The sequence below is a fragment of the Primulina eburnea genome, chromosome 1 (assembly GCF_022965805.1).
Source record: "Primulina eburnea isolate SZY01 chromosome 1, ASM2296580v1, whole genome shotgun sequence".
Taxonomy (NCBI): Eukaryota; Viridiplantae; Streptophyta; class Magnoliopsida; order Lamiales; family Gesneriaceae; genus Primulina; species Primulina eburnea.
The window spans coordinates 20,830,627-20,844,418 of NC_133101.1; the positions used below are offsets into that span (position 1 = coordinate 20,830,627).

At 43.4% G+C, this 13,792-nt stretch overlaps 1 protein-coding gene and 1 long non-coding RNA gene across 2 annotated transcripts in view; both read right to left on the reverse strand.

Annotated features, from left to right (window-relative positions):
• Nucleotides 1–12,823, reverse strand: part of LOC140829028 (uncharacterized) — a 32,972-nt gene extending 20,149 nt beyond the window's left edge. Inside the window, exon 1 of the long non-coding RNA XR_012117378.1 lies at nt 12,717–12,823. This is a non-coding gene — a long non-coding RNA (uncharacterized lncRNA). The remainder of the gene's footprint in view (nt 1–12,716) is intronic.
• Nucleotides 1,201–10,159, reverse strand: LOC140814327 (uncharacterized). The gene is made up of 5 exons (XM_073173280.1): nt 9,630–10,159; nt 8,826–8,891; nt 8,221–8,327; nt 5,958–6,845; nt 1,201–1,241 (listed from the first exon to the last, which is right to left on the reverse strand). The coding sequence occupies exons 1-5, from the start codon at nt 10,157–10,159 to the stop codon at nt 1,201–1,203; spliced, it is 1,632 nt and encodes a 543-aa protein (XP_073029381.1).
• Nucleotides 12,824–13,792: the final 969 nt, after the last annotated feature.

Here is a 13,792-nt window from a genome sequence, read left to right on the forward strand (position 1 = left end):
CCGGGTCATAAGGACTAATTCTGTACAACCATAAACCAGGACTTTTCCACTCGATAAGTGAGAACCACTTGGAAAGTCCTTTATAGAGGGTTGTTCAGTGCACTCTACCAGGAGCACCTATCTGCATGCTCGGACATCACAATGTCCCCTACCAATGAAACATGGTACTCACATCGCAGATACTAGTCTCTAACTCGAGCGGCCTTTATCCTTCTTAGTGGCGGCTGAATCGACTAGGAACGGTTTAGAATATACAGTATTCCAAATATGAGTTTCATGATACTCATCATATGAGCATCTCATATTCTTTCTACTATTTGTATATTCAAGGACTTTATCTATGCAACTAGCATGGGTATAAAGATAAAGATGCGCCAAATTAATAAATTGAAATATTATTAAAATAAAGATCGTTTATACAAAGAGTTTCATTGTGAACAGTCGGCCAACACTTGGCTCGACGTGCACCTACTCTAACATAAATAACAGAAACTCTTCACACAAAAAACTTCATATCTGAACTCTATGTGTACTCAGAGAAAACTCCAGAACCTGCGCAAAGTGATCAACCGGTCACATGAAAGAACTTTAGAGCAAATATATGTTGAACTCTCGTAATATCTTCTCTGCAACACTACTCTTCGCAAGAACATATCACGGCTATAAGACACTGCATATTTTATTCAATACTTGACCTAAAACAATTTCATAAAAGAGCCATAGAAAATATGGGAACAAGATTTTCATTAGAGATAAAATATCTTAGAGATAATTATCATATTAAAAACAAATCTTCTCATAATCTAGAAATAGTTCAAGCAAAATCTTATAATCTAGAAAGACAAAATCTTAAATTGATAATATCAATTTAGCAAAATAATAAAGGAATCAAATATCCCAATCAATATCTCCCTTTTTGCCATTCTGGACAAAACATCCAAAAATGATAATTTGGTCATTTCAGCATTTAGTTAAGCTCCCCTTGTGTTAGAGTGTATGTAGTGACCCGTTCCAAAATCACCTACTAATCAAGATTTAAGCATGCAATTAACTTAATTAATTACAATCAGAGATAATGGCGGAAAAGGTCAACAAACGATAGATATATAACCCAATCGAAGTCCAGAATAATTCAAACAACAATAAATGGTACAACTGTCTCGAAACAAAGCAGTAGTGATAACTAAAACAAATGGCTACTCAACGTCCTCCTCCTCCTCCTGAGCCATCCAACCTGAGACCTGCCCCGTGGAAGTGGGGTGTCCAAGATAAAGAAAAACGAGGACGTGAGCGATAAGAACGCCCAGTACAAAAGCATGAGTATACAAGCCTATATGAAATGCACATGCTATGATATGATACCAGGGTAGTCAAGAAACAGGAGTCACAAAAGATCTCAATATGCTCAGTCTAGAGGCGCCAAGTGGATAGTGCCGCGCGGTACTCCTCTGGGTCACTGCATCCACTACAAGTTCAGACGTGGACCTAAAATGTCCCGGATCACCGAAGCCCTCCGGACCCGTCGGCCACTGTGTACTCTCGGTGTCCATGCGTCCACAAGACAGGGCTGAGCGGCCCCACAAGATATAGCTTATCTCGAAAGAGATACAGCTCAACAATAAAGGCTATCTCGAAAGAGATACGGCTCAAGATGAAATGCAACATGCAGCATAAAGCGTGACATAATAGCATGCATCATATGACATATATCAATGCAGCAAATAATCATGCAACACATATAAGAATGTATACTCGACCAGGATATCTCGGATAGTACTTTCGTACCTCTAGTAAAGCAATCCTAGTCCACAGGAAATCCTATCAATCGGGTCTAGTCCGTCGTCAGCCCTGACGATACTGAGCTCCCTGACTGCCCTTCTCGGACCGTCGGCTATGCCCGGCTGCTCTGTCCTGGCTGTTCTGTCCTTCTCAGGTTGCTCTTCCCTTTCTGGCTGCTCTTCCCTTCCCGGGCTGCTCTTCCCTTCCCGGGCTGATCTTCCCTTCTCGGGCTGCTCTTCCCTTGCTGGGCTGATCTTCCCTTCCCGGGCTGCTCTAGAGAGCTAAAACTTGCATTTAAACACACAGTACCCCCTCCACAATGAGAAATCCCATGGCCTATTTATAGACCTCAGCTCGGAACTTACCTGCATGAACGTGTCAACCAAATCCCATGCATCCGGACATCTGTCGCTAGGCAGCATGCACAAAGACACCTCACCTTACATGCATGAACGTGTCCAACAATTACCATGCACTTGACACCTGCCCGGCAGGCGTGTCAACCAAATACTAAAACTCAATCGACACCTCGGCTACACCTCGGCTTACTCACACGAACTCTAAAGCCAAATTACACATGATTTACTTAATTAAAGATACTTAATCATGTTTATTTAAATAAATAGGATTCGGGCTACTACATTCTCCCACACTTAAAAAGATTTCGTCCTCGAAATCAGACTAGAAGAAGAACGAAACGAAATCACAGCATCGATAAACAGCTCAAATACTGTTGAATACAACCGATGTTTGGTTTACAACGGAAAAACACACATACATCCATAGTACAACTACAGTACAACTCAAAAGAGCTCTGGATGCTCTGAACGCATACGGCTCTCTAACTCCCAAGTGGCTTCTTCAGTGCCTCTGCGCTGCCACTGAATTAAGACAAGAGGAATGATCTTATTCCGCAACACCTTGTCTTTTCGATCGAGAATCCGAACTGGTCGTTCCACCGCAAGACAAATCCGAATCAAGTTGAACTTCAGAGGGATGTAAGATGTGAGACTCATCTGCTACATATCGTCTCAACAAAGATACGTGGAACACATCATGAATACTTGATAGGTACAGCGGCAATGCAAGTCTGTAAGCCAAATCTCCCACGCTTTCCAATATCTCAAAGGGACCAATAAATCTTGGAGATAGCTTACCCTTGAGACCAAATCTCAAAATCCTGCGAAAAGGCGAAACTCGGAGAAACACTTTCTCACCTGGCTGAAATTGAAGAGGTCGACGCTTGGTGTTCGCATAACTAACATGTCGATCCTGAGCAGTCTTAATCCGCTTCTTGATTACTGCAACCTTATCAATAGCTTGCTGGACTAACTCTGGTCCCTCAACATGTCGTTCCCCAACTTCGCCCAGAATAATGGAGTACGACAACGTCGCCCATACAACGCCTCAAATGGTGCCATACCAATACTACGATGATAGCTGTTGTTGCACGCGAATTCAATCAAAGGCAAATGATCCTGCCAAGCGGTTCCGAAATCCATAACACAAGCTCGCAACATATCCTCAAGTGTACGGATAGTCCTCTCTGTCTGACCGTCGGTCTCTGGATGATAAGCCGTACTCAAACTTAGTGAAGTACCCAATGCTGACTGGAAACTACCCCAAAATCGTGAAGTAAAACGAGGATCTCTGTCACTAACAATACTGACTGGCACTCCATGCAAACGTAAAATCTCTTGAATATACAATCGAGCCATACGATCGAAAGTGAAATCACGGTTATATGGCAGAAAATGAGCAGACTTGGTGAGTCGATCCACCACTACCCAAATAGCATCACTGTTCCTCGAAGACAATGGCAAGTGAGTAATGAAGTCCATCGCGATATGGTCCCACTTCCATTCAGGAATAGGTAAGTTCAACAATAATCCTCCCGGTCGACGGTGCTCTGCCTTAACCTGCTGACAAACTAGACACTTGGAGACAAACTGATAAATGCTGCGCTTCATCCCTTTCCACCAAAATCGTGTCCTCAAATCTTTATACATCTTGTTGCTTCCCGGATGAACACTCAACTTGCTTCGATGAGCCTGAGACAAGATCTCTTCCCTCAAAGTATCATCCTTTGGTACTACAACCCGATTAGACAAACACAGAAGACCATTAGATTGATAATGGAAATTGCTATCTCCACCAACCAACCGAGCTAATCTCTGAGTCTTGAGATCAGACATCTGAGCATCTCGAATCTGAGTGAACAAAGTTGGCTCAGATAAAATGGTAGCAACACGAATGCTCTCCATACCTTTCCGATGTTTGAATTTAAACCCCAACGAACAACAATCCTGGACAGCACTAGACATAGCATTGGTCTGAAGTGCAGAGGTTCTCACCTTGCGACTAAGAGCATCTGTGTGAGATTCGCAGAACCTTGATGGTACTTGATCACACAGTCATAATACTTTAGTAGATCCATCCAACGACGTTGTCTCATGTTCAGCTCAGCCTGAGTGAACAGATACTTAAGACTCTTATGGTCAGTAAAGATTTCAAACTGAACACCGTACAAATAATGACGCCAGATCTTTAGCGCAAACACAATAGCAGCTAATTCTAGATCATGAATAGGGTACTTCTCCTCGTGAGATTTTTACTGTCTGGAAGCATAAGCGATCACGTGACCATTCTGCGTCAACACACACCCTAAGCCTTGAAAGGAGGCATCGGTGTAAACACGGAAACCATTAGATCCTGACGGTAACGCCAAAACAGGTGTAGAAGTCAGAAGTCGACGAAGCTCTCTGAAACTATCTTCGCACTCAGATGACCACTCAAATGGAACATCCTTCCGAGTAAGCTGCGTCAATGGTCTAGCTACCTGAGAGAAATTCACGATGAAGCGACGATAATACCCTGTCAGACCTAGAAAACTACGAATCTCGGCCACTGTCGTCGGACGTGACCAATTCAGCACTGCCTCAATCTTGCTAGGATCCATAGAAACTCCTTCCTTGGAAATCACATGACCAAGGAATACTACACGATTAATCCAGAACTCGCACTTACTCAGCTTAGCATACAATTGCTTCTCGCGAAGAATCTGCAACACAATCATCAAGTGATGGGTATGCTCTTCCACACTGTGAGAATAAATCAAGATATCGTCGATGAAATCCACAACAAACTGATCTAGAAAATCCCGAAAGACTCGGTTCATCAGATCCATGAACACCGCTGGCGCATTTGTCAATCCGAATGGCATAACTAGAAACTCGTAATGCCCATATCGAGTACGAAATGCAGTCTTGGAAATATCATCGTCTCTGACTCTCATCTGATGATAACCCGATCGCAAGTCAATCTTGGAGTAAACAGAGGTACCCTGAAGCTGATCGAACAAGTCATCAATACGAGGTAATGGATACTTGTTTTTGATCGTCACACGATTCAGCTGGCGATAATCAATACACAATCGCATCGATCCATCCTTTTTCTTGACAAACAAGACTGGAGCTCCCCAAGGTGAAACACTCGGGCGAATATAACCTTTATCAAGAAGATCCTGCAATTGCTGCTTCAATTCCCTCATCTCTGACGGAGCAAGACGATAGGGGGCACGAGAAATCGGTGTAGTCCCTGGCATTAATTCGATGCCAAATTCCACATCTCTAATCGGAGGAAAACCAGGAATCTCATCTGGGAAAACATCAGGAAACTCACAAACCACTGGAATATCATCTGTATCAACACTACTTGTGGATGAATCAATCGCATAGATGAGGTAGCCTTCCCCGCCCGACTCTAAAGCATGACAGGCTTTCAGAGCAGATACCACTGGCATCGGAGGTCGCGCTCCCTCACCATAGAAAAACCAACTAGAGCTCTCAGTCGTACGAAACTGAACAAGCTTCTGGTAACAATCCACAGTAGCTCGGTAGGTAGTCAACAGGTCTATACCCAGAATACAATCAAAAAATCTTCCATCTCTAGGATCATAAGATTCGCAGTCAACTCGTTACCCTCAAAATCTAAAGGACAACCCATCACTAGACGCTTTGCTAACACCGAATGACCCATCGGAGTAAAAACGGAAAGAATGACGTCTAGAGAAACATACGGTAACTTATGACGCTTACCAAATCGTGCAGAAATGAATGAATGTGATGCTCCGGTATCAATAAGAACAAAAGCAGGAATACCGCATAAACAAAAAGTACCTGCTATGACTCTCCCTGTCTCATCTGCAGCCTGATCCTGGTTCAGCGCAAATACCTGACCTTGGGCACGAGGTCGAAGATTTGAACCGCCCACTGCCTGACCTTGTGTCCTCTGCTGAACAGTCGTCTGAGATCCGGAACCAGATCCTGCTCCACCTCGCAACTGAGGACAATTCTTCTTAAGATGACCCATCTCTCCGCACTGAAAACAAGCTCCCGCGGCTGATCGGCACTGCTCCGATGGATGGTTCTTCCCACAATGCACACAAGAAACCTTCTTCTTACCAAAGCGAAAAACACCGCTAGACCGAGATCCAGATCCAGAAGAAGAAGAACCTGACTTCTTGAAAGACTGAGATCGAGGGCTCAAAGTATTCGGAGGTCTAGAAGAAAGAATAGACCTACCACGCTGGAGACTGATCTCTGCCTGGCGACACCGGTTCACTAACCCATCATAAGAAGTAGGATTATCGCAGACAGTGACTCGATCAAAGATCTCCTGGTTAAGACCCTGAAGGAAATGGTCATACTTGGCCTCAGAACTGCCACTAATATGAGGAGCAAAGGGTAACAACTCGAAGAACTTTTGCTGATATGCATCAACAGACATACTCCCTTGCTTAAGATTCAGAAGTTCAATCGTCTTTGCCTGGCGAAGGGCTGGAGGAAAATATAGCTGCATGAAAGCTGCACGGAATTCGGCCCAAGTCACCCTACCCTGAGACTGGACTATCGGCGCAGAAGTCGATCGCCACCACTTGCGCGCACGGCCCTCGAGAAGAAAACCAAGGGTCTCCATCTGCTGCTCTTCGGTGCATTGGAATGCACGGAAACAACTCTCCATGCGCTCTAACCAATCCTCAGCAACATCGGGAGTCTCACCACCGACTAAAGGCTTAGGCCCCCATCTGAATGAAACGGTGCATCTCAAAACGCCTAGGCCCAACTGAATAAAATACAACTCAAAACAAATGAGGATAATCTGAGCGCATACGACTCTCTAACTCCCAAGTCGCTTCTGCAGTACCTCGGCGTTGCCATTGCACTAGAACAAGTGGAATGGTCTTGTTTCTGAGCTTCTTCTCTTTCCTACCTAGGATTAAAAGCGGCAGCTCGACATAAGTCAAGTCTTCTTCAAGTTGAACGTCTGTCGGACTAAGAACGTGCGACTCATCTGCTACATACCGTCGTAGCAATGATACATGAAAGACATTATGAATGCTGGACAAATACGGCGGTAAAGCCAATCGATACGCCAAATTTCCAACACATTCCAAGATCTCAAAAGGTCCGATGAATCTTGGGGCTAATTTTCCCTTGAGTCCAAATCTCATCACCCTGCGGAACGGTGAAACTTTAAGGAAAACTTTTTCCCCTGACTGAAACTGTAGAGGTCTACGCTTGGTATTCGCATAACTTGATTGACGATCTTGTGCAGTTTTAATTCTCTTCTTGATCAATTCCACTACGTCAATCGCTTGTTGCACTAATTCAGGTCCTTGCACTTGTCGTTCTCCTACTTCGTCCCAAAACAAAGGAGTACGACAACGTCTACCATATAATGCTTCGAACGGAGCCATACCAATGCTACTGTGGTAGCTATTGTTATATGCAAACTCCACAAGCGGCAGTTGATCATGCCATGCTGGTCCAAAATCCAAAGCACAAGCACGCAACATGTCCTCGAGTGTCTGAATAGTCCTCTCAGACTGACCATCGGTCTCTGGATGATAGACAGTACTCAGACTCAATGTCGTTCCCAACGCTTTTTGAAAACTTCCCCAGAACCTTGAGGTAAAGCGTGGATCCCTATCACTGACTATACTTGTTGGCACACCATGATATTTAAGAATCTCTTGGATGTATAGTCTTGCCATGCAATCGAAACTATATTCCCGACTATACGGAATGAAATGTGCTGACTTAGTCAGTCGGTCCACAACAACCCAAATTGCATCACAATTCTTAGAAGACAACGGCAAGTGGGTGACAAAATCCATCGTTACATGCTCCCACTTCCACTCAGGAATAGGAAGATTCTGAAGTAATCCTCCTGGTCATCGATGCTCAGCTTTCACTTGCTGACAAACCAAACCCTTGGCTACAAACTGGTAAACACTTCTCTTCATACCTTTCCACCAAAACTTGGTCTTCAAATCCTTATACATTTTCATGCTTCCAGGGTGGTTACTCAACTTACTCCTATGAGCTTGAGATAAAATCTCGTCCCTCAATTTAGAATCTTCTGGAACTACGATTCTACCTGACAAACACAAGGTTCCATCTTCTTGGAACGCAAAGCCAGATGTGTTGTCTCCGTTAACTAACCTTGCTAACTTTTCCACCTTCGGATCAGAAAACTGAGCTTCTCTGATTTTGGCATACAACATCGGTTCAGATAAAATGCTCGTTACTCGAATGTGTTCCATTCCTTTCTTATGACGGAAGTGAAATCCCAGAGAGCAACAATCTTGTATTACACTTGATATAAAACTTGTCTGAAGTGCAGATAATCTCACCTTGCGACTAAGAGCATCAGCTGTAAGATTAGCTGATCCTGGATGATACTTGATTTCGCAATCATAATCCTTTAACAAATCCATCCATCTTCTTTGACGCATGTTCAACTCTGCTTGAGTGAAGATATACTTCAAACTCTTGTGATCTGTAAAAATCTCAAATCTCTCTCCATAGAGATAATGTCGCCAAATCTTCAAAGCAAACACAATCGCTGCCAATTCCAGATCATGAACTGGATAATTCTCTTCATGCTTCTTCAACTGTCTGGATACATATGCAATCACATGACCATTCTGGGTTAAAACGCACCCAAGTCCTTGAAGTGATGCGTCAGTGTACACAATGTACCTTCCTGATCCAGATGGCAGAGCTAAAACTGGTGCAGTTGTCAAACGTTGATGCAGTTCATTGAAACTATTTTCACAATCATGAGTCCATTCGAACTGCACATTCTTACACGTCAGTTGAGTCAATGGTTTGGCAATCTGAGAAAATCCTGAAATGAATCTCCGGTAATAACCTGCCAAACCTAGAAAACTTCTTATCTCTTGAGCTGATTCCGGTCGTGCCCAACTCAACACTGCTTCGATCTTGCTAGGATCCACTGATATCCCATCTTTGGATATAACATGTCCCAAGAAGACAACTCTGTCGAGCTAAAACTCGCACTTGTTCAACTTAGCATACAGTTGGTGATTCCTTAAGGTTAGCAACACAATCCTTAAATGTTGTGCATGCTCTTCAAGGCTACGAGAGTATACCAGTATGTCATCAATAAAGACAATGACAAACTTGTCAAGATACTCTTGGAATACTCGGTTCATCAAATCCATAAATACTGCTGGAGCATTCGTCAAACCAAACGGCATCACTAGAAACTCGTAATGCCCATACCTTGTTCGAAATGCAGTCTTAGGGATATCACGTTGATGAACTCGAAGTTGATGATATCCAGACCGTAAATCGATCTTCGAGTACACTGAAGTCCCTTGCAGTTGATCAAACAGATCATCAATCCGTGGTAATGGATATTTATTCTTGACTGTTACTCGGTTCAACTGCCGATAATCTATGCAAAGCCGCATAGACCCATCCTTCTTTTTAACGAATAACACTGGTGCTCCCCAGGGAGACACACTGGGTCTAATGTACCCTTTGTCCAGAAGATCTTGTAACTGTTGTTTCAACTCTTTCATCTCTGTTGGTGCCAATCTATAAGGCGCTCTGGAGATAGGTGCGGTTCCTGGTACCAACTCTATCTCCGCTTCCACTTCCCTCTCTGGAGGAAATCCAGGAATTTCATCAGGGAAAACATCAGGAAATTCATTGACAACTGGAATATTCTTCACGTCGATTACATCCTTTGATACGTCAACAACATAAATGAGGTATCCTTCTCCTCCTTTTGCTAAAGCTCGTTGTGCCTTTACAGCAGACACTACTGGCATTGGAGGTCGAGCTCCCTCACCAAAGAAGAACCAATTCTCGTCTCCTTCTGGACGAAACTGAACGAGACGTTGATAACAATCTACCGTCGCTCTATACTTAGTCAATAGGTCGATTCCCATAATACAATCGAAATCTTCCATAGCCAATATCATCAAATTGGCAGACAAGTAATTTCCCTCAAACTCTAAAAAACAGTCTACTACAAGTCGCTTAGCTAAAACCTCTTGTCCCATCGGTGTAGACACCGACAACAGAACATCTAATGACACGTAGGGTAGTTTATGCTTCTTAACAAACATTGATGCTATGAATGAATGTGATGCCCCAGTGTCAATCAATACATATGCAGGAATACCACATAAAAGAAAATTACCTGCAATGACTCTCTCGTTATGGTCCTCAGCTTGCTCTTGGTTTAAGGCAAACACTTGCCCCTGAACTCGTGGGCGTTGCTGAGATCCTTGCGATATTCCTCCATGACGAGAACCTTGAGTAGGAAACCTTTCTGTTGAACAGTGGCCTCAGACTGTTTTCCACTATAAGACCCTGTCATAGAACCTCTGCCTCCACTCTGATTCTCCAAATTAGGGCAATCCCTCTTCATGTGACCAAAACCACCACAATTGAAACATGCACCCGTTGCTCTTCGACAATTCTCCGTCGGGTGATTACCTCCGCAGTGGCCACATTGCATCTTTTTCCTGCCAAAGCTGTGCACCCCTCCAGAACCGGAAGAAGAGGAAGATGCAGACTTCTTGAAAGACTGACCCCTTGGTCCCAACGAACTAGAACTTTTGCTAGCTTGCATAGCCTTTCTCCTAGCAATACTGATTTCGGCTTGACGACAACGATTCACTAATCCTTCGTACGAAGTAGGATCATCACAGACAGAAACCCGATCAAAAATCTCCTGGTTCAAACCATTCAAAAAGTGAGAATATTTTGCTGCAGAATTCTCACTGATGTGAGGAGCGTACGGCAACAGATCCATAAAACGCTTCTGATAATCCTCAATGTTCGAATCTCCTTGCTTAATGGTCAACAGTTCCATCTCCTTCGCCTGGCGAAGAGCTGGCGGAAAGTGATGATTGATGAAGGCCTGACGGAAATGCTCCCAACGAATCCGCCCATGCTGCTGAACTAGAATGGCAGAAACAGGTTTCCACCATTTCCGAGCTTTTCCTTGGATCATGAAATCAGCTACCTCCATCTTCTCATCCTCGTCATAGTGCAATACTCGAAAACACTGCTCCATGATATCAACCCAAGCTTCAGCAACATCAGCATTCTCATCTCCGGTCAACGGTGGAGGTCCAATCTTCATGAAATCCATAATGTTGAAACGGTTCCTACGTCTCCTTTCATCATGATCTCGGTGACGCCTTCCGTCACGATCTCTACGACGATGTTCTCGACCAGCCTCATCGTCGCCATAACGGCCATGTCCCACACTACCGTGACTGCTTCCATCTCCTGACATCTGAAAGGAAACTAAAATCAACTTCTAAATCCTCAAAACAGAATAACTAATGTCCCAAAAATCTTTGCATGCTCTAATACCACCAAATGTAGCGCCCTTACCCGAGCCACTACTAAACAGACTAATAAACATGCAACATTAAACTTAACACCAACAATTAAACAGCGGAAACCAAATACTTAATCATCTTACAACCCAAATGAAAACAAAGCAATAACGACAGTCTTAAACATTAATACAACCATAACAAATACAAAACATAACCCTGAACGAGAAAACGATAAACCACAGAAAACCTCCACTGGATCACCACCGAAAACCCAACTGCTCTAGCCACTGCCCTGGTCGTCCGAACCGTCCAACCTAAGACCTGCCCCGTGGAATGGGGTGCCCAAGATGAAAACAAGGACGTGAGCGACAATCGCCCAATACGAGAATGTACGAATATACAAACTGATATGATGCATGCAAAATGCAATATGCTCGGATATCAAGGATCAAGTCAAGAATCTCATGCTCAGTCTAGAGGCGACTGAGTGTGTAGTCTCTGATCTGCCCTAGGCATGTTTTGGCTCCCACACTCATCATCAAGACGTGGACCTGCAATGTCCAGGTCATCAGAGCCCGCGGGTCCCGTCGGACACTGTAGCTCTCGATGCCCCATCGTCCACAATACAGAATAGGGCTGAGCGGCCCCAACAAACGAGGTATATCTCAAAAGATATCAGGCTCAACATGATATGTCATGCATAATATGCCAAAGCAGTAAAACATGTATCATGCAACATATAAATATGCAGCATATAAGTGTGTATACTACGCTTGGATATCTCAGTCAGTACATCACGTACCTCACTAAAACAATCTGACAGAAAGCTCTGAACCTAGACAATACCAACATAATGAAATCACTAACAAACCAGATCAAACATGCTACAAAGATCTCCCTATGATCCTTAAATCACTATCTAAGGATTTAGGATTATACCTGCGTCCGTCGTCAGCCCGCTGATGATGTCTCGATCTCAGTTCACCGACCCTCCTCGAGTCGACACTAGCTCCGAAACTTCCCGACACCAAAGTGCCCTAGAAACTGACTAGAAACTATGGTAAAACTAGCACTTTCTCTGAAGAATGCGGTGAAGAAAACAAAAGAATCGGCTTCCATTTATAGGCTGCATCCGGACTATTTCAGAAAATCCGAACCAATCTTATCTGCCACGTGTCGGAATCTCATTGGTCTAGTTGGATTTCTCGAGATAATGTAATCCGAAGTAGGTCGGGTTATCCATTTAAAATTCGGTGGATACCAACAACTTGATCCCGAATTATTAATCCTTAATAATACTTAAATTAACAACTCATTAATTATCTCTTAATTAATATTTCATTCAAAATAAGAATTCGGGTCATTACAATTATTGCAATCAACTAAAGTATGGTTGGCCTGTAAATTCTCCATGAAAGACATGGGTGAAGCATCCTACGTATTGGGAATACAAATCTATAGAGATAGATCAAAGAGGATGCTTGGACTCACCCAATCCACCTATATCTATACCATTATAAAACGATTCTCTATGGAAGAGTCCAAGAGAGGATACTTACCAATGTGTCATGGTATTACTCTATCTAAAGCTTTGTGTCCCAAAAATGATGAAGATATAGAGATGATGACACGTATTCCATATGCGTCAACTATTGGTAGTATCAAGTATGGTATGATATCGACACGTCATGATGTGCTTACGCTTTGAGTGTTACAAGCAGATATCAGGCAAACCCTGGTCCAATGTATTGGAAGACCGTGAAAGATATTCTTAAGTACTTGAGAAGGACTAAGAACTTGTTCATGGTCTATGGGGGTGGAGAATTGAAATTGGAAGGCTACTTGGATTCTAGCTTCCAATGTGACGTAGATGATTCGAAATCGACCTCTGGTTTTGTATTCATGCTATATGGTGCGGCTGTCTCTTGGAAAGGTTCCAAGCAAGACACCGATGCGGATTCCACCACTGAAGTTGAATACAATGTTGCATCTGATGCAGCCAAAGAGGTAGTTTTGATGAGGAGTTTTGTCCAAGAGTTGGGCATTATTCCTCATAGAGTTGATACAGTCCCGTTTTACTGTGACAACACTGGTGCCATTGCGCAAGCAAAGGAACCAAGGTCTCATTAGCGATCCAAACATGTACTGAGGAAGTTTCCACATCATACGGGAGAAGTGAGAAGAGGAGACATATCAGTCGAAAGACTCCCTTATGCAGATAATGTTGTTGATCCACTTACAAAGCCCTTGCCAGGACCATTGTTTGAAAAGTATCGCGAAGCAATGGAATTAAGGGTAGTTGGCTCTAGGGCAAGTGGGAGATTGTTAGAGTAGATG